Source organism: Desmodus rotundus, chromosome 6 (assembly GCF_022682495.2).
Source record: "Desmodus rotundus isolate HL8 chromosome 6, HLdesRot8A.1, whole genome shotgun sequence".
NCBI classification, from domain to species: domain Eukaryota; kingdom Metazoa; phylum Chordata; class Mammalia; order Chiroptera; family Phyllostomidae; genus Desmodus; species Desmodus rotundus.
Window position 1 is genome coordinate 102,583,538 of NC_071392.1, and position 21,803 is coordinate 102,605,340.

The window sequence follows — 21,803 nt, forward strand, 5'->3', positions numbered from 1 at the left end:
GGACAGGAGGCAACCAACTGATGCTTCTACCTCACATCAGTGTTTCTCTCCCCACTTCCTCTCTCCCTAAAAGCAATAAAAAAATGTCCTCAGGTGAGGACAAAAAAAAAAAAAAAAGAGTAACAGTTGCCTGATCCACCTCTCGAAGTCACGTGACTCTCAGGCACTTATGTTTGATGATGCGAGCAGGGCGCTGGTGTTACAGGCACGAGATCACGCAGTATGAGGCGAATCCACATTCCCCTATGCGCCCACTCAAGGGTTGGCAGCTCCAACACCTGGGACCCTGGGACTTAGAAAAGCAATTTTCCAGGGTTTGGGGGTTCCCAAGGACGAGGACTCTTCAGTACTAAGATGTTTCAGGCAACCCAGGCTGAGTCGGTCACCCTCTAAAGGAGGAGAGGTGGGACAGGACTGTTTGTTAGGTTAGCATCAGGTTAGCATGTAATGGTTTTCCCAGCACTTCCTCTAAGGTATGGTTTTCCCAGAACTTCATCAAAACTTTAAAAGGAGGAGTTAGAGGTCTTCCTCTGGACTTTGGAGAATGAATGCATCCAGAGGTCCTGGGCCAGCCAAAGGAATGAGCATACGCCCTCAGGGTAAACACACCTGCGCAGATCCTTGTCAGCGTCTGAATGACCATCCACCTGTGCTCAAAAGAACTGGTTGATGTTTCTAAAATGTTCAGGAAAATCTCTTTGAAAAAGACCTACATGACATGAAAACCAAGGAAGACACCGATTAGTAGTTTGAACTAGGGCTCCAAACCCCAAGCCCTTTAGAGGACAGGCAGGCCCTAGGGTGAGGGAAGAGTGGTGCACACATGTTGCTGAATCGCATCGGAATGCTGGCCGCGTGGGAACAGCTCAGGGGCAGGGCCACAGGGAACTGCGGAACATGGGCCCATTGGAGCAGTGGCTCTTCCTGAGTGACTGCCAAGAGCTGCCACGTGGAGAGGCAGGATTTTTTTGAGAGAAACCAGGAATGTGGATTTTCACATAGAATCTGATTTTCCAACTTGGCAACTAAGTCAGGGTATTTCAAATAATTTACAGGCTAAACAAACAAGTTGTGGGGTCTGAGCCTAGCACACAGACCACGTGATTTAAACCTTTGGTTAAAATGAAAAGCATATGTGATTTTGGCACAGTAACTGTTTATGAAGAGGTATTTTCTCCTCATTCATTCAAGAAGTTCTTCGGGGGTGGCAGTCAGTAGACTGTGTTATTGTAGTTCCTGGTGACTATGGCACCAGCAGTTAACTCATCTGGTATAAAATTAAAAACCAATTTGGAGGCCGTACCTCTATCTGCATTTTCAAGTGCATTTTAAAGTTTGAAAGAAGAGTAAGAAAAATGGCCAGAGAGAGCTCAAAGACATCAGGCACGGAAGAGACGCCGTTTTTGGACAACGCCACGCAGAGGTACTGCTTGATGGCGTTGATGAACATCTCGTGAGTCCTGAAGACGGGGCCAGCGTTCTGCAGCACGGAGAGGAGCAGCTGCAGGGAGACCACCTTGGAGCGCAGCTCGTGGGACCTGGCAAAGAAAACAAGAAACAATGATGAGGCTAAAAGATAAAATTTAAAAATCAAGTTTCTTGAGCAGGTCTCATTCCTCTATAGGTGAGTATTTCCTGAGAAGCCAATGAATTAAGAACTAGCAACAGCAACCAATGTCAAGAGAACAAGAGCAGATGGCACGAGGTGAGTCCTCTTGGAACTTGCAGACCCTGTGAGAACAAGAGCTGCCAGCTCCTACTCTTTCCATCCCGCCCTGCGACAGAGCGCAGAGTGCAGCAGGAGAGAGGCAAGTATCGACTGACCTGGACAGCGGGTCCTGGAACTAACCTGACAGAACAAGCACTTTACATCGTTCACGGGAGACTAAGACACCCGGCCCTCTCTACCTTCACAGACAATGAAGAGGGTGCCCAAGGGATGGTAAGAAACGGGAACCTTCCATGAACCATTTCCCTAATGGTTACCTTCTCAAAATAAGAGTTGAGGGTTCTTATTAAGGACTAGCAATAATAACAACGATAGTAATAGTGACTATAAAACTCTTACAAAGGGCAAGGCCCTGTGCTTGGACGTCACTATGTATTATTTTATTAGATGGGTCCTGTAAGGTGATTTTCTATATTCCTATTTTTCAGATAATGTCAGCCCTAGAGCTGATCTCAAGTGGAAGAGCCAGGACTGAATACAGTGTTTTTGGGCTCCGAAGCCTCTGCTTGGACAACCCACAGCATTCCATCGTTGTGATAGTTCATTTGCTACTACAAAGAAAGATGTGGCTTTTTGGTTTGAATCTGGGGCTTAAACCTGTATCCATGAAGCAAAGTCCCCAGCAGGTCAGGAAACTGAGGTTTGCCCACATCTTGCCCCCGCCACCCTTAGTATATTAAATCCATGAGTCAGTAAAAAGAGGGTAAATGCATGTTCAATGAAATTATTTTTAGCACATAAACCAAGAAAGCAAAACTGGGCAAACTCTTGGCTGGTGGGGACACAAAGACAATCCATTAGGAGCTTGAAAAGCTGTAAAACCATCCCGAATAAATTCCTGCACTCACACCAATCTGGGGCCGAGACACTGAGTTTCCTGGACCCCTCAGATCCTCCTGGGTCATCTGGGTCATAAACAGCCAAGAGCTACTGTCTGCTTACCTTGGATCCGGGGGGCCTTCACCAAGGGGTTTCATGGACAGCTTGCAAAGGGAGCGAAACACGAGGAAGGCATCTTTCTGCAGAGTGTGAGAGAACCTAGCGACCACTTGATGTCCTTGTGCATCTGATTCCTAAGGTGAGAAAGAAACGAGAAAAATCAAAGGGTCAATACAAAAGGATACCTGTTTTCAAAAATAAGAAATGTAATTATTTCATGGAAATGTATTTTACTTTTTCAGCGGGGAACTGAGGGTTGTGGTGGGGGAGAAGTGGCAACACAGGAGCAAGGGGGAGCCATTAAAGCAGTTCTAAAACCTGTTCCCATCCTTCGAAATGTGGGTGTGAGTGGTGTAAAGTGATAAATGCACAGACATTAAATCATAAAAGACTAAAACAAATATAAGTAATTATATAAGCTTGGGTAAAAATGTATTTCTAAGAATACTATTCCAAGATAAATGAGAAATATGATGGGTGTTTTCAAATAAACTTTAAATAAGTAAGCGACATTTAAAAATAAAAAAATATTTGTAGCCTATGGCAAGGATTAATATCTTCAACATATAATAAGTTCTTATAGTTCATTAAGGAAATAAGGAAACCTTTATCTCAAATGAAAACAAGCAAAAAACATGAAGCAGCACTTCACCAAGAAATGCAAACGGCAAACCCACGACCTCACTCCGAACCACTACTGCAGGCAGGGCGCCTCTCCCGTCAGACTGGCAAAGGTCTGAATGAACGCTACTGCCCAGTCTTGATGAGGATATGGGAAAGCGAGAACTGAGAGCCTGCAGGTGGGCAGAGATGCCAGAATTACCTCCCCAACAGGCTAGTTTGATGTTAAGGATCAAAAGGCTTAGCCAGAGCTTCCAGCTCTTGATCCAGCAATACTACTTGTAGGCATTTACCCTAAAGAAAGAATTAGGGATGTGCACACGATTTATCTATAAGGATGTTCATTACAGAACTGTTGTTCCTGTGATAAAACTGAAATAACCTAAAGGGAATTGGCTGAATAGATTATGGTAATCCACACGAGTGATTTTACATGGCCATTAAAAAATCAGTTAGATCTATACATACTGATGTGGAGAGATGCCCATAGAGGGTGCAGTGAACACAGCAAGTCAGCCTCGTAAATGAGACACGAGTCTTGCCTATGTATTTAAATACACCCATCCCTCTGTGCGTCCTTAACAGGGATACTATAACCCCTAGGGGGCTGCCACAGAGTGAATGTTGGTGTCCCCCAAAATTCATATTCTGAAACCTAACCTCCAATGTGGTGATACTAAGAGGTGAGAATTTTGGGAGGTGATCAGGTCAGGAGGGTGGAGTCCTTATGAATGGGATTCGTGCCCTTATAAAAGAGGCCCCAGAGAGGTCCCTCACCCCTCTGCCATGAAAGGACAGAGAAGACAACTGCCTATGAACCAGGAAGCAGACCCGCCCCAGACACCGAAACTGCTGGGGTCTTGATCTTGGACTCCCAGCCTCCAGGATTGTGAGGAACAACTTTCTGTTGTTTATAAGCTACCCAGCCTGTGGTATTCTGTTGTAACAGGCTAAGATAAGGGCAAAAATATGGCTCTTGGGGGTGAAAAATATCTTATTTTTTATGTGTAAAACACAGGTATACATATAGTACATAAACAGTGCCTTTAAAATTTCACGAAGGGTGGGTGGTAAAAAGGTTTGTTAAAGGGGCAATAATAAAAAAGGCTGAGAAACACTGGTGAAAAGGTACAGAGAGCGAGTTCATAACATTTTCAACAGGAAATAAAACTATTTAAAATAAATTGTGGTGGACATATCTACGGGCCTAAAAAATGTTCATCATATATATGAAGTTTAAAAAGTAGGTTACAAAACTATATATATATAGTTACTCCATTTAAGTGAAAAAAATATGTGAGGGGAGGAAAGTTTAGAAAGATATAACTAAAAGGTTAACAAGGATTACCTCTGAGTTATGGGATCACGGATGACTCTTATATCTCCCTGGTTTTCCTCTATATTTTATTTATTTTTAATAATGAATGCATACTTTGAGAGAGAAGGAACAGTGCAGGAAATGTCAGTGTTAAGAATCTGAATAAACAGGGTTTGATAACACTGTTGTATACAATCCACATTAATTGGTGCACTCTAAATTGGAACCTACTAATACGAAGAATATCATGCCAGGACTCTGCGACCAACACCTGGATAGGGCTCGCTGGTTTTCACTCACTTCTTTGACAGAGAACTCTGCCCCTTCCAAAAAGGTGAAAGTCAAACTCAGTCTGTATAAGTCAGTCATCAACATACCAGGTTATCTGCTGACGACAAGGACTGCCTGTCATCCGCTATCCCGTTGGTCTGTGAGTTCTCGTCCACTGCTGGCGGGACAGCACATTCCTGGCCCTCCAGTTCACGAAGGGCCCTCTCGGGGTCTGTCAGACTGTGCTTTTGTGCTGCTTCTTCAAACACAAGTACAAAAGGCATCGCCGAATCAGCGCTTATCCGGAAAGGCAGCCTGACACCATGCAGAAGTGCTTCACGTAACCTTCCAGGTACCGCTTTTCTCCCTCCCCCGCACCACTACCCCATGGCTGACATAATATTGCAACAGGCTTGGCCAAGGTGGTGTGTAAGTTTCCCACGTGTCTGGTATCCACAGCCCCACTGCCGGGGGCCTGGCTCACTCTGTAATCCACGTCTATGCGGCCTCCAGAATTGTACGATACAGTGGCCCTGCCCACCCTGTCCCCTTTTGAAAAAAATTAGAAGCTGTTAACATGAAAAGGGTAGACTTTTTAAAAAAGAGTTATTAATACAAGCGTTAGAGAAGAACCACATAAATAAAAGGATTTGACAGTTATGAAAGAAAACCTCACAGAAAAAAAATGTAGACCTGAGCTTCCTGGCAACCATGTGAAAAAGGAAAAACAAAGAATTGAATAGATTTCATCATTTAATGAAAGAAAGGATATCTGATGATAAGCAGAACAGCTGGCCCTAGCTCATGTGGCTCAGTGGATTGAGTGCTAGCCTGCAAATCAAAGGGTCACTGGTTTGATTCCCAGTCAGGGCACATGCCTGGGTCGCAGGCCAGGTCCCCAGTAGGGGGTGCATGAGAGGCAACCACACACTGATGTTTCTCTCCCTCTTTAAAAATAATACATATATATATAAAAAGAACAGCTGATCTCCATGAGGCATTTACCATGCGGATCTTTACATATATAAGGAACATCAAACAACTTTATAAGCACGATCATCATCAATGGTTTTACAAAGCATATATTCATTCAACGAACGGTCTACCAAGTGCCTATTATCTGTCAAGCTCTGTGCCAGGGACTGGGGGATACACAGTGAACAAGACAGATCAATGTTTATTATATGAGGACTTGTATTGGCCCTAGAAAAAAACCTAAGGGTGTGAAATAAAATTATCCCATTTTGAAGACATTTCTAAAAGGAATTAAATAATGAAATCTATGTATATAGCTTGATGGTACCCTAAATTAACAAAAGAATAGAGCTTAGAGCAGTAGGTCCAATTTCTTTGACTATGACCTTCAGTAAGAAATGCATTTTAAGAGTCATGACCTAGTACACATGTGCACACAAATAACTGAAATGCACGCTTCACAAAACAATGCTTAATAAACCACATGCAATGCATTCAGCTGGTATTCTATTTTCATTTTACTTTCTTTCATCACAAAATGCAGATTGTAACCCATTAAATTATTGATCTCCTAACCCACTAATGGTCTATTGACACTGGAATTATGTGTTCAACATACAGCCACTGACCTGAGATTTTGGGCAAAAACAAAGAAAAAATCATCCAATACTGATTCTGGGCTATACAAGTTTAATCCCACTGAAGCCACACCATGAAACTGAGGGGGTATAAGTGAAACCTGACAAAAGAGAACAGGCTCCCGTGTGCCTCTGATAGCTGCTGACACAGGGACTGTCTGCTCGACACAGCGGTGGCCAGCCGTGGAAATTCAGCAGCAACACCACCTCAGGGCTCAGTGCACTCCCGGAGGAACTGGATGTGTATGGGAGGGGCCCTCTGGGGCTCCCTGTGGAGCCCCAGCCCTAACATCATCAGACTGTGCTTTTTTTTAAGAAAAAGATTTCATTTACTTATTTTTAGAGAGAGGGGACGGGAGGGAGAGAGAGAGGGAGAGAAACATCGATGTGAGAGAGAAACATTGATCAGCTGCATCATGCTCGCACCCTGACCAGGAACTGAACCTGCAACCCAGTCATGTGCCCTGACCGTGAATCGAACAAACGACCTTTCACTTTGCAGAACGACGCCCAACCAACTGAGCCACACTGGTCAGGGCAGACCATGCTTCTTGAACCCAACTCAAATGAGAATAAAATCAACCACTAAAAACAAGTAATTTTTGAATTCCATATGAAAGATGAGCAGACACAGGTAGACTCAGGTTCCCTGGGCTCACTGGGGGCGGGCACTCTACCACTAAAGTGTCTGGCTAAGGACTTTTTGGAGGAATGAGGTAGAAGGCAAGGCTGGGTTCTTACCTTTAACAGCGGAGGTGACCACATCTTCTAAGATCTCCTTCACCACTTCCTGGGCTCCATCGTCAGTCCCTACACACATAAACACAAACACACATGTGTGGGCACTTCCAGTGAAAACAGGAAGGGGAAAGAGATTTTGTCCATGTTCTCTAGGGTCACATTTCACAAAGCAAAGGGTGCAAATAAGTACCCACGAAGGCCAGGTCAATTGTGCCAATAGAAGACAAGTCCATGAAATCTGGAGCCTCCCAGGCAACATCCGCTATGATTTCCAGTTTCCCTTTGTGGAACACTAACACCCCTCTGACTTACACACTCTTCCTCCCTAAGCCACAGTTGCTCTAAGTCCCAGGACCCCGATTCCACCCTGAGCTGGATGCAGGAGCTGGATTTTATCCAGCTGTGGTTCCCGGCAGAACAAAAGATGATGGTTTCTCTTGTGTCTTCACCTTGGGGAACAGGAAGCCTTGGTAAGTGGCTGCCTTTGACTGCCTCACTTTCCCCACACTGTAAACCTAGAACTTAGCATGAGATTTCTAATGTGATAGTCGGAGATTTACTAAACTTTAAATGGAAATTTTCTGCAAAATGTTGACCGTTTACATGGAAGAAGAGGTTTGGCACCATTTGTTTTTGTGGAAAACTAGTTCTGGGAGAACTGCTAAACAGCCCTTGACTAGACGTTCAGAAGTACACATAAAAATCACAATGACCAAAAAGGCCATCACATTACATAAACAAAACAAAAATAACCCTTGAAATTTTCCCTTAAAGAGGATTTTCAAACACGCCAGCATGTATGAGTCCCATGCGTGGGCCTGAGGCCCTGGGGAGCAGCACAGAGGGCCCTCCTGCCCCTGAACATTGACCCCACACAAGTACTTGTTTACTCAGCAGGGAACAGGCCGCCATCACGCCGCTGTGCTGCTCCCGTCACCTTCACACCGGGTTCCCCTCTGCTACTTTTCTTTAAACTCGTTAGTCGTTCCACCTGAAGCTTATTTGAAAGATAAGAGCAAATACTTACACAGCCAGACACTGCTCTCATTTCATTCTCCTAAAGCTGGAACATAGACTACTGGCTGTAGTCTCCTTTTACAGAGAAGGAAACTGAGGCTCAGGGCTACTAAGTGGTGGAGTCATAATCTGAACCTAGGCTGTCTAATCAGAACCTCCATAACGGATGAGGGCGGATGAGCTTTCTCTGTTTTACAGCACTTAGAAGTGACTGCTAATGGGCGTGATGAACTGTTGCACAGCTCTGTGGATATACCAAAACGAATTCAATTGGACATTTTAAGCGGGGGTATTCACGGTAACTGCCGCATCTCCATCAGGCTGTTTGCAAAAAGCCAGCGAGGCTAGCCACACAAGCAGGAGCAGGGCAAACGGAAAGGTAGGGCAGGCTCCCCGGGGCAGCTGTTAGCCCCCCAGGACTTCACGCAAGCAAGCACATCTTAGGCTTAAAAAACCCTCATTTTGTGAGTTTACAAAGAGCCATTTGATCCACTTCCTGACAGGCTGGTAAGACTGACAAATTGACTTTTGATTTATCAACTTGGGATGAAAAACTGCAACAGGGAAAGAGGGGCTCAGGCCTGTCAGCGAACTGTCTTCACTGGGAGGCCAACTTCCCCAGGAAGGCCACGGGGGGAGGGGGGTCCCCGCTGAAACAGAAAACGCACGTACAGGGCCCACTCAGTGAGCACGGCTCTGGGCGGTGGCCAGCTAGCGAGAGGCGGCTGTGTGATGGTGGTGCCTGTGGATGGGACCAGAGGAGGGCTGGATGTGTGGGCTCTGTCACAGAGGCGCCAAAGCCTGGGCCTCTATAGCCTGGACTCCCGCCCAGGGCACTGTCTCTGCCACCCCCCTCTCAGGCTGTCCTTCCTCCTTGGCTCCGGAGGCTTCTCAATCCCTTCTTCTGGTGGACTCATCCATCAGAGCCACACCTTGAGAACTGAAGCCACTGGCTCTTTAAGGCTGTCGGCACGCCTCCATTCTGACCTAGTTGCAAGTTTGCGGTTTGATTCACACAGGCAATCTGATTCCCACGTTCTTTCGAGAAGCCTCAGGGATGCACCATGTACTGGCAACAAAATCCACAGCAAACTGACTGCAAATCATCCTCATGGAATTTTCACTTACTGTGTTTCTGCCAACCTAGAGTCTAGAGATCAAGCCCCTCCCCACCATCTATTCAAAACATTGTGTTTACTGCCTGCCATGAGTGTTGGGCACCATTCCCGATATTGGGAATGTAGTCGTAAGCAGGGCAGCCAGGGTCTCAGACCAAGCACAAGTAAACATTAACTCTAACGTCAAGTAGAGGATGAGAAGACAGACGTGACAGAGAGCTTCAGAGAGGGTGATCCGTTTGAACTGAGAGACCTGAAGACAAGGGGGGCAGGGAAGGGGCAGGAAGAACAAAGGCACAAGAGTAAGTGTAGCATTTTCAAGAATCAGAAATACCATCTATACCACCTGCAAAGTGTGTAGTGAACGAGGGGGAAAGAGGTGAAAGAAGGACACAGGAGCCAGGTCACACAGGGCCGTGAAAGCCAAGGGAGCAGGGCAGACACAGATTTCGCTCTGAATGGGACAGAATGGGAAATTACCAATGGGTTTTAAGCTGATGAGGGTCGTGGTCTAATGCACGCTTTTAAGAGAGCACTTTGGCTGCTGTGCAGAAAATGGGCCATAGTGGAAGCACTTTCATGCAGCTCAGAGAGACTGACGTCTACATCTGCACAGCTATGCTTACTATCGTGTTTAAATATTAATAGTGACTGACTGACCACAGCCTGATGAGGGTTACGGTAAAACTCTGGTCCTTGCCCTGAGAGTTGAAGGCAAATGATAACGGCAGACAGAGGGTGGGCCAGGGGCTTCTGAACACCTTCCCGACGTCACATGACAGCAGGACTGAGCAGGCGGCACCTGAGCTCACCCTGAGACACACGCAGTTCTTAGTGGCAACGTTCTCTTTTGTCCTTTCCTTGGGTGAACTGACACAGCGCAACATTCTAGCAATGACACCTGGCCCGCTCCTACGTAAGCCAAGCACTGTGGTGAGTTACGGAGGAACAAAAGCTGCTCAAATCTGTATACTCCAGTAGGGAACATACCAGCGTCAGAAATCGTTACCAATAACGTGACAGAGGAAGGCATGAGAGCAATTACAAAGATGCAGAGCCAGCAGCTGGAGTAAAGAACTATTTGACGGGATCACTTGGGAAGGTACAATCCTGAAAGAAACAGCAATTTTGGATCTGGTTCATACTAACTGTTCAGGGAGAGATGCAAACGTTCAGAAATAATTGTGGATGGCAGCCCAATCCACAATTTCATGCCTAATACATTATTTACTTTAAGATTACAGGTGGAGAATAATTATCGCTTTCATTTAAAAAAGCAAACAAAAACAAGTAATGTTCTCAGTCACAGTCCAAGAAAACAATGCTATCTGTACATCTATGCACCTAACCACTGCCCACCTTCCTGCCCCTCTCAGAGGTCTGAGAGTAGCTACAAACTGCCAGGCAGGGGGCAAGGCATGGAAATCCTGTGCATACATGACAGATGAGGTCCTACTGTCCCCTGGGAGGGTAAGACAGACTCCGAATGACTAACCACCCAAATAATAACTACTGGGAGATAAGTGCACCCAACTGAGCCCACTGCACTGAAGCTGACACTAAGCAGCAATGGCTAGATACACTCCAGGAACGACGGAGAGAACACTGCAGAGCCAACGATGGGCCGTTAGCCATCATGCCGTGCTAGTTGTGTTCCGTGATAGGAAAGCAAAGGGTAAAGTCAAGGAGAAGGCCCAGCAATGGATGAGCTGCTATCAGAGGTTCCTGCAGACATTATCCTGTCCCCGCCCAGCTGGAAAGGAACAGCGCACAGGGCATACCTGATAGCGATGAGCCTCTTTCTCTGGGTGCGTCTCCGTTCTCTGAGCTCACTTTCCCAGGATGACTCCTGGCAAGTTCACTGTTGGTTAAATCCGTCTTTTCAGGAGTTGTTGGTTTGCTTTGTGCCTGGCTCTGCTTCACATGACTGAACTTTGGGGATCCTGCGGCAGCTTGGATCACAGGGGACTGGGGTTTCGACTGGACTGTCTTTTCCAATTCTCTGGCCTCCTGCAACTAGAAGGCAACAGAAAGGGGATTCAACCTAAATGATTCCAGAATTTTGATAAGGAACAGAAAACACACCAGCCTGTTTAAAAAAGTTTCCAAAGAGAAGGATAACATGTTTGAAAGGAAATAAATTCCTTTGACAAACTCAAAAAAATTGTGAATGCAAATTTTAAAACACGTGCTAGAGATTCTCTCCCTTGCTCTTTAAAGCAAGAACAAAAACAGAGTGTAGAGAATTCAGAGGAAGAAGGGATAAACTTTAAAATGCCAGTGGATCTTCGCCAGGCACTGAGGCCACCCACAAAACAGTTCGCAGCATGGGATGATGCCCCGCCCCCGGCAGCTGATGCCTGCTATCACTCACCACTTGGTTTTCCATGCGGGTGAAAATGACATTCAGCATCTGAGTGAGGGTAGCCTTGGCAGTGGTTTGATTGATGAGATTTTTGCTGGCCAAATAGATATTGTAACACGTCCTGACCGTCTGTAGGATGGTGCCCTCATGGATTTCGATGTGCGGGGATGTCACTGCAGTCAGGAGAGCCTGAACGAGAACCCGAAACCTTCAGCTTCACGAACACCCACCTCGCTCCAAGTCCCCCACAGCCAAACTCTTCCACGAGGTCTGGTTTTGTTTTCATTTGGTCTGACACATTTTAAAAATAATGGCTCTGTAAACTAAACTGGATGATTAGTACCTGCTCTGAGTTTAAAAACAATTAACTCCATAAAGTCCAAATAATTTGAGATAATTGTGTTGAAGAGGGCTTTCTACCGCTTACTTTTTATTTTTTTTCTTTTTTTTAAAATATATTTTATTGATTATGCTATTATAGTTGTCCCATTTCCCTCCCTTCACTCCACTGACCAGCTTACTTTTTTAAAAAGCCAAAAATATATATTGGAGGGAAGATGCTCCAACCTGATCTCACCTAGATTAACCACAAAATATCCATGTTTTGGTGGGGGGTCCGTTTCCCAGTCCCCCAGTGGGTCCTCCAGGGAGCTTTAGGAAAGGTGTGGCTAACACGGAGCCATCCCTCACAGAACTAATATAGTTAGGGCTTAAGATGCAGCACGCTACACCCATCCCAGTCCTGTTCTCTGACAAGCCCCATGCTGACCCGTTCCTGCAGGAGCTATGGAACAGGGAAATGGAATCGGGGGACAAGGAGACAAGAGCAAACTGGTGATAAGAGTATCAACAGGAACCTGCTGAGAAATGGCAGATTGGGAATCCCGAACGAAATTCAAGGGGCAAGGCCAGAGGACTTCAAGCCGATTTAATTCACAAACAATTTACACTGTTATTAGTGGAACTGTTTACTCTGAAAATACACCTGGTTCCACTCTTCCTGTCTTAGTTCACACTAATAAATTCTGACACTTTATAAAAGACCTAACTGATGCTTACATTTTTCTGTTCCAGCTCAGCACCACCTGAGACAACTAACACGTGGTAAATCAGAAATCCAAATTCCCAGCAGGGACTAGTTTCTAATTTAAAATCCAGACCAGGCAAACACACAGAAATACCTTAATTATTTGTAACTGGACTCCTTCATCAGTCTGAGGGCCCTGAAAACAATTGCAAATGGTTTCCACGATCCTGTCAATCAGCCGCTTCCCCGGAGCTCCGCTGTCTGGGGCGTTGCCAGTGATGTGCCCGTACGCGATGAGTTTCTGAACAGAGTAAGAACAGAGACGAGATGTTTCTGCCTGGCAGGGACTGAAGCCGCCCACTGTAGCAGATGATAAGCACGGCCTTTAACGTTCGGTGCCCACAGGTCTCTCTGCTCCCCAGGGGCACGGCGGGCACAGCCACCCTGAGAGTGCAGCATTGGTTCTGTCCCCCCCGCCCCATGGCAGAAGAGCCCCACAATGGTGAACAGTACCTGAAGGAAGAGGCAAGGTGTAGAACTGTCCCTAGTACACAGTCACTCAAGTAAAAAACTGAAGGATTCAAACCACATATATAACAGAGTTGGAAGTAGTCAGTGGTTCCCTGACGCTGGGGGGGGGGTTCAGAGGGAAATGGGGTTTCTTTATGAGGTGTAAAGATGGTCTAAAATTAGACTGTGGTGATGGTCACACAACTCTATTAATATAAAAAAATCACGAAATTATACACTTTAAGTAGGAGAATCATATACATGTGAATTATGTCTCAAGCTGTAAGAAAACATGTATATAAATGGAAAGGTACATAAAAAAACTAGTCACATTTTTGCTTGAGAAGGAACAGCTGTGGTTAGGGGTGGTACTCAGACACTTTATAGTGCGCGCTCGCATTCTTTCGGCATGTTGAGTCACATCGGTACTTCTTCTAATCCAGAAACTGAAGTGCGAACACTGAACTCTGCACCGACATTGTCAAACAACGCCCGCTACCCTGAGGAGATGAGTGGCTGCTTGGGTCACGCACTCACAATCAGGTGACAGATCGGTTTGGACAGGGGCCGCCTTTCAGAGGCAGCCTGCCTGTCACCTCACTGATGACCTGCATTTCACCACAGAGAATCAGAGCTGGGAGGGAACTCAAAGGTCAGGAGCAGGGTGATTTCCAAGCCTGGCTGAGATTCAGAAGCACCTGGGAGAGCTCATTAAAAATACAGGTTCCGGGACCTCAACCCAGATGTACTAAGCACAGCTTCTGGGGTAGAGCCCAGGCACCAGTGTTCTCCAAGCCATCCTGATGACTTTGAAGGCCGACCAGATAAATGAACCGCTCGCTGAACACAACCCCACCGGGATACATGAATTCTAATGCATTGTCTGCTTCCGGGGACTCGGTGAAGACTCTTTAAAAATGCTGTTCTGTTCCTTATCCATTTGGGTCTCTGGCTCATCAAATCTGCCTCTACCTGTGCACAGAGACACAAGCGCCTGAGGTTCTCTACAGTGCAGCCACCGCTGACTGCCACAGGAAGGTCCACCACCCCGCAGAGGCCTGACGCCATTTCTCAATGGCTCTTGCCCATCAGTAGCTATGAAAGTGCCACATTCAGGAAGCAGAATAAAAACAGATCAGGAGAGTGAGCAGGAGAAAGGCCTGAATACACTCTGCAGATCAAGTCCAACCCCAGAGATCTCCAGACGGGCCGGGTAGGGGAAGTGGCAGAGAACCGAGTGCGCTTTTAAAGAACAAGTCAGGGTGCCCTTTCACCTCATCCCTGCTCATTGCTGCTGCACGTGCAGACCTCCCGAGGGGGCAGTGCTGGCTCCCTCCGAATGAGCTCTGGTTTGGACATCCTTACTGCGTACTCCTCGTGCACGCAAGTCCTTCCTGAGCACCGGGTTATGAGTGGGGTGGCCTATGAGCTGCTAAAACGGGAACGTTGAAAAGCAGGCCCAACCAGGAAGCACGGGGTTGTTCAGGAGAACGTAACCACTGTGCCTTCCAGAGCTCTGACAAAACCTCAGACACGTGGCCTTCTGGCAAAGCGCCTGTGACTTCGTATTGTTGGAGTATTCACTGTATCCCTGGGGGCTGCGGTTTTCTGCAAGTTTGCTGAGGAGGAACCAAGAAAGCAGGCATGTGCAGATTTCTACAGCAATTATGATTCCAGGAAAGATTCTGAGGAGATGAGGAATACCGGGATCTCGCAGAGTGCGAACTGCGTTTGGAATGCAAAGAATTTCTTTGGGTTGAGTTCCTGAAAGTCTGTCACTGACCTGTGTTCCTGAATTGTGACACATGAATATCTGGGCAAAGAAAGTTTCCCTCAATAAACAAACAATGAACAAATACTGCAGACAGTAAAAAAATAATTTTTTTAAATAAAAATGAATAAAAGCAGGCCCCACAGAACCCAACACTGATGCTGCAAAGCAAAGATAGAAGTGAATTCCTGGATGTTTAACTCAAATACAAAAAAAAGGTTGGACGCATTCTCCCCTCTCCAGACTCCTCAAAGGGCACGTGACGTTTCAAACTGAAACAGGTTTTAACTATGACTTTACTCCCTTGTCTGTACAGAGTTGGAGCCAGAAAAAAAGCAGAGTTCCTGCGTCCTGTGGGTCTTTCTAGTCCTGCCTTCTCGCCCTTCTTCATGCCAGATATTGTTCTGGGTACCGGGGATACAACGGTGAGCAAGACAGTCCTTTTTTTCATGGGGTTTATATTCTCTAGGGTAGGGGTGCGGACAGACCAAAGCCAGGAGTCCCGAATGGGACCCACAGGACCCTGTGTGATTTGTAGGTATCTTGAAAAAAGCAGGTCACAGTGATAATGCATAGCATTATGTCATTTTGAAAAATAAAAATGCCTGACTACAAGTATTTTTGTACTTATAGAAAAAGCCTGGCAACATATCTGAGGGCCTATGGCATGAGAGTGCTTGGCAAGCTCCCTGGGGAAGTGGTTTGCACAGTGAGTGAGGTGGGAGGCTACCGGCAGGTTTAGGCAAAGGATTAGCATGATATGATTTCTAAAGGCATCCCCCCGCCCCCCCGTTCTCATGTGGAGAAGAGGACCTAGGGCAGGCAATGGGAGTGGAAGCAGGCAAAATGTGAGGAGGCCACCTCAGCTGTCCTGGAGGGAGGTGCTGGTAGCTTGGACTTTGGGCAGGGGTTGGGGGGTGGTGTTAGAGGCGGAGAGAAGTTCCTGCCTTATTCCTTGACGAAGTGAGGGAAGAGGAAGACGAGGGCAGAGGAGGGAGGCCTTTGGGCAGCTGGCTCACTGACACGTGTGTCCGAGGAGGCTGCACGCACAGGGATGTTCGGTGTGACCCTACCGGTCAATGCCCTCTACAGGGGAAGGGGTAAACAAAATAGCGGCATTCATACATGTTGTATTAGTCAGAAAGACTGTCCTACATTTGCCTACAGCAATAGAACTAGATCTTAAAAAGACACTGCTGAATACAAAAAGCTGCAAAAAATCTGTACAAATGATACCATTTATTTAGAAAATAAAAGTAATATAAAGAAAGTTATACACCTAAACAGGCAACTGGGTTTGGAGCTAGCGGTCCAAGGGATTCCAGCCTTATCTATAAAGTTCTAAAAATACTGTAACAAAGAATACACTCATGTACAACTTACATGATTAGACACGTGCATTTAAAAACCCAAAGTTTTCTTGGAACACGTTAGAAGACAACGCAATGGTGTGAACAGGACAGCTCAGACCAGGGCTTTCCCACAGCCTTCACCGGTGTGCAGAAAGAAAACAGAACTTTATTTCTACCTAGTTTTTTGTCTTATTCTTTTAAAAGTTCTATTTTTATATGTTTTATAACACATGTAACTTCATAACAGTAGTACATATTTATAATCTTACAATTGAAGAAATATGAATATATTAGGAACACAGTCTTTAAAACGTTTTGTTATGGACATGTGCCCAGGGAAACCTGGAGATCACTCATTGGCTTAAGCAAGACTGAACCCTAACACTCCATCCCCCAGGCCTGGCCTGGGGAGTGTGTGGCAGACCAGCTGCCCAAGGAAAGGAATACAGAGGGTCTTTATCATTTGGTAGCAGTAAGCCGAGGGGAAGGCTTCTCCCAATGGGGAGACAGAACTCTGAGCTAACTGCTCACACAAACTCACAAGATCCTTTACCACCCGTCACCTCTCTGAGCTCCAAGAAGACACTTTTAAATGCCCAGGGCAGAATGCAGATGTGTCTGCAGCTGCTCCAATCTGCCAAAACCACCCTTTACCCCTAGACATTGGCCTTCCATTTCCAAGACAGAAGTTACCTCACTCACACTGGGAAAAGCCGGTCAAACAGGCTTTGCAAAGACAGCCACCAAGAGGAAATGAAATTTTCATTCAGTGTCCTGGGGAGCACCCAGCCACTCTCCATGTCATAAAAAGGACGACAGAGGAGTACCTACCAGATTACAGAGAACTTCCGCTCTTTAGGAAAGAGCTAACATATGCCATACACCTCAAGACAGGCACTACACTCTTAAATTTTCAACCCAGTAAAGCAGGACAGCCATGTTTCCATGAGACAGCATACACAGACTGTGTATATGATACGGAGTTCCAGAAACAGACTACCTCTAGGAAAACGGAGCACGTTTTTACTTAAAGAGTCCAGAACTACAGGATAATAGTTCGGAGTGGTTGGCAACCTTTTTCTGTGGAGGACTACATACTAAATACTTAGGCTTTGCAGGTCACATGGTCTCCATTGTGCCTACTCAACTGGGCCGCAGTGGCGGCAAAGCAGCCACAGACAAGCACGAACAGTCGGGCATGGCTGTAGCTGTGGACCGAATGTGTGCGTTCCCCACAATTCCTATGTTGAAGACCTAACCCCAAAGGGATGGGATTCAGAGGTGGGGCCTTTGTGCGTAATTAGGTTTAGATGAGGTCAGGAGGGCGGAGTCCTCGGGATGGGATTAGTGGCCTATAAGAAGACACATCACAGCCCTGGCCGGTGTGGCTCAGTTGGTTGCAGCATCGTCCCCTAACTGAAAGGGTGTGGGTTCAATTTCTGCTCTGGGCACATACCTTCGTTCTGGGTTCAATCCCTGGTCCAGGGTGTGTACAACCCCTGGTCCAGGCATGAACAGGAGACAATCAATCCATGTTTCTCTCTCACACTGATGTTTTTCTCTCTCCCTCCCTCTTTCACTAAAAGCAATGAAGAAGAAAGTCCTCAGGCGAGGATAAAACAAAAAACGCTAGTGCATTCTCTCTGCCATGTGAGAACAACACATCAAGAATTCAATTATCTACAAACAGGAAGAGGGCTCTCACAACAGCTGGCACCTTGACCTTGTACTCTCCAGCCTCCAGATCTCTGGGAAATAAATGTCTCTTGTAAGCCACCCAGTCTGTGGCATTTGTTAATCAGACCAAGCAGATTAAGACATCTGTGTTCCAGTAAAATTTTATTTACAAAAGCGGGTGGAAGGCCAGATCTGGTTCATGACTACAGTTTAAGGACCCCAGTTGAGGACGTATTTGTGGAGTAGGGAAATCCTGGACACCCACCAGTTCCATCACTTCTAGGCCAGCGGAACTTGGTGGGGCTGGTTCTCTATCTTCTAAGCCTCAGTTTCCTTACTTCTAAAATGAGGATGAGAGTAGGTACATCAGAGGATCTGTGAGGTTAAAAGCGATGATGATGATAAAGCGCCTCGCACAGGGCCCAGCGCGGGCTGAATGCTCAAAACGTTAGCCCCTTACTTAGTACGTCAGTAACGTTAACTATCAGCACCAGCTTCAAACTAAACCTTAATACGAGGACTAAACAGCTAAAATTAAACTTATGCCAAATTTCTTCAGAAAATGTTCCACAGCAACAAATATTTTAGGATAGAAGTAGGACTTGAGGCTGCTGTTTAAGAATTCTTGGCTTGTTATACATACATAGGACAATCTGTACAGAATCACATTGAGCAAATGACTTTTCATTTGGAAGAGTTGCTTCTGTGAAGAAACTGTCATCAATTTTCAAGTATAGATATATCAGAGAAAAGAGATTATTAAATATTAGACTAGAGATGCCAAAAATGTGGCACGCCCACCACCACTTGGCTGTCCTGTCTCAGCAGACATTACCAATCAATCACGACACTTACTCAAGAAACCCAGATGAGGTTTCATTATCTTCTCAACATTGCTTCTAAACAACCATAATACAGAACCTATTCACCATTCCTGTTCTAGAAAGTACCAATAAATTGTGGATCTCTTCAATCGATTAAAAAAAAATGTATCAAGCTTCTTTTCATTGATGCAGGCTTCCCACTGGGGTTAAGAATAAATGTTCTTTGGGGTAACCAGGAACCTCAGCAGTAGATCATTTAAAAAAAATACAGATGGTGAACACACAATACAATATACAGATGATGTATTACAGAAGTGTACACCTGAAACCTACATAATTTTTTTAAGAGGAAGTGGGGGGAGAGAGAGAAAAAAAGATTGATGTGAGATATCAATCAGTTGCCTCCCACACATGCCTTGACCAGGGATTGAACATGCAATCCGGGTATGTCCCCTGACTGGGAATCGAAACTACAACCTTTTGGTACACAGGACAATGCTCCAATCAATTGAGCTACCCGGCCAGGGCTGTAACTATATAATTTTAAAATGGAAAAAAAATGAAACAAACCCAGGATGCTGGACTAGGAATTAAGAGATCCAAGTTGTAGCACTGTGCCTCCTTATCTGTACGTCATTGGACAAGTCACCCTAACTTCTGCTTCTTCATTAGTGAAAGGTAATTTATGACAAGGTTGCTGGCTGTCTAAGTACAGTCGATCCCCATTATCCACAGACTTTGTCTTCATAAATGCACTTCCTAAAATTTATTTTTAAGCCCAACATCGATACTTGTGGTGCTTTTGCGGTCACTTGCAGACATGTACAGAGCAGCGAAAACTTTGAATCACTCGATGAGCAAGTTCCCAGCGGAGGTCAAATAAGGAGGCACTCTGCCTGCTTGATTCAGCCCTCATACTGTAAACAATGTCTTTTTTTGTGGTCCATTCAGCGTTATGTTTTTCCCATTTCTGTCCTTTTAAAATAGGACAAAACTGTGCCATTTAAAATAGCCCTCAACCGTAGTGCTGAAGTCCTGTCTGGTGTTCCTAAGGAGCAAGGAGGCAGCGATGTCCTTTATGGAGAGATCACGTGTGCTGGGTGGGTTTTGTTCAGGCATATGGCACAGTGCTGTGGACTTGAGTCCACGGTAATGAATCAGTAACACACAGAAAATGCGGTGTCTTCAAACAAAGCGCACAAAGACCAGCTGCACATTGATCAGGTGATGAGCATGCTGAGGCCAGAGGTTCAAGGGAATCTAACCCTGTATTTCCTTTAGAAACAATGGTTCAGAATTTGCTCAATCGGTGTTCACAACAACTGTACAGAATGTTACTACAAACAATAAGGTTTGATTATATATATTTCTCTACTTGATTTTATGAATTTTAATGCCATCAAGGAAGAGGGTGAATAAAAATATATGTCCATGTGTAGCAAATATTCTAGAAAAACATACATAAGAGAAAGCAACAAAGTATTTCTGGGGAAACAAGTACTTTTTAAAATATTTTTTTTTATTTTACTGATTTTTTAGAGAGAGAGAAAAAAATTGATTTGTTGTTCTACTTATTTATGCTTTCGCTGGTTGATTCTTGTATGTGCCCTGACTGGAGATCGAACCCACAACTTTGGTGTATCGGGATGATACTCTAACCAACTGAGCACCCCGCCAGGGCGAATTCTTTTATTAGGTAAGGAGGTCAGTCCCCTCTCACTTCCCTTCCTCATGAGACTTCTCTAAAAAATTAGTTGGAATGTGGCCCTGGCCAGGTAGCTCAGTTGGTTAGAGTGCTGTCCCGATACATCAAGGCTGAGGGTTCAATCCCTGGTCAGGACACATAAAAGAATCAACCAATGAATGCATAAATAAATGGAACAACAAATCGATGTCTATCTGTTTCTCCTACCCCTCTACCTTCCCTTCCTCCCTCCCTCCCTCTCGAATTTAATTAAAAAAAAAAAAAAAAGAGTAAGTTAGAATGTTCCTTTTTCTGTCATCCCAGAGAGCATTCTGAGAAGCAGAGGGGTCACCAGTGTGGCCTGAAGAGAACCCCCTTTACAGAATTAAGTTTAAACATGGTACCTGCAAGCAGTCGAGGGACGTGCTGACCACCCGTGGGGACTTGGACTGGCAGGCTAGCTCGAATGGAAGGAAATACTTGTCAGCTTCAATGAAGTTTGCCTTTGGTGGTGCAGCAGTGCCAAGCCTAGGAAAAGAGCAGGAGAGGGCCACAGAGGGAAAATTAAAAAAAAAAAAAATCTTGCTTTTCCTCCACTACACTCTTAATTGCCCATCCTACCTGCAATCATTTAATTAAAAATGCTTGCAAACTGCACCTGTGGGGCTAGACAATTCAAAATTCACACACACATGCATTTGGACAAAATGCCAGAGCGGCCACACGCAGACAGCGAGGTCTCGGATCAGCGAGTTGCATCGACTGCATCCTGCACTGGATCTTGGCATCGGCCACGTCAGAGCTCTGTTTCTGAGATGTGACTAACCGGCTTCATTACTGTGAAGACAAGGAACAGCCTCTTACCCGACAAGCTGCCCTCCTGCTTAAGGAAGCAGGACTTACAAGAGGCAAGGGCTCTGCCTCTTCTGTCAAGGAAAGGTACGATAGCATTAACTTGACCTTCCTTTCCCTTTCCTCCAAATGCAGTTACTGAGCCAGTAACCTGTTAACTTAGCATCGGTTCAAACACACACAGAGCTCGGTAATGTGTCCCGCTCTGGGCCAGCAGAGTGTGTGCTGCCTGAAGACCAGACATACCAGAGCACGAGCAGAGAAAGGGGTTCCCCTCGGCCACTACCTACTCCCTTGAAATTGTATTTCGGCAAGGAGAAAGTGCTCCAGCTTACCTCTGCTTTTCTATTTCTGCTTTAATTTCATCTGGTGAGG

The 21,803-nt window shown here is 45.5% G+C and overlaps 1 protein-coding gene across 1 annotated transcript in view; it reads right to left on the bottom strand.

The window, feature by feature from the left end:
- The window catches only part of ARFGEF2 (ARF guanine nucleotide exchange factor 2), an 85,712-nt gene that overhangs the window by 50,025 nt on the left and 13,884 nt on the right, over positions 1-21,803 (bottom strand). The window contains exons 2-11 of the mRNA XM_053927098.2: positions 21,764-21,794; positions 20,981-21,104; positions 12,913-13,059; positions 11,741-11,920; positions 11,148-11,382; positions 7,232-7,300; positions 4,985-5,136; positions 2,672-2,802; positions 1,304-1,538; positions 610-709 (exon numbers count right to left, since the gene is read on the bottom strand). Coding sequence (XP_053783073.1) covers positions 610-709; positions 1,304-1,538; positions 2,672-2,802; positions 4,985-5,136; positions 7,232-7,300; positions 11,148-11,382; positions 11,741-11,920; positions 12,913-13,059; positions 20,981-21,104; positions 21,764-21,794 — 1,404 coding nt within the window. The remainder of the gene's footprint in view (positions 1-609; positions 710-1,303; positions 1,539-2,671; positions 2,803-4,984; positions 5,137-7,231; positions 7,301-11,147; positions 11,383-11,740; positions 11,921-12,912; positions 13,060-20,980; positions 21,105-21,763; positions 21,795-21,803) is intronic.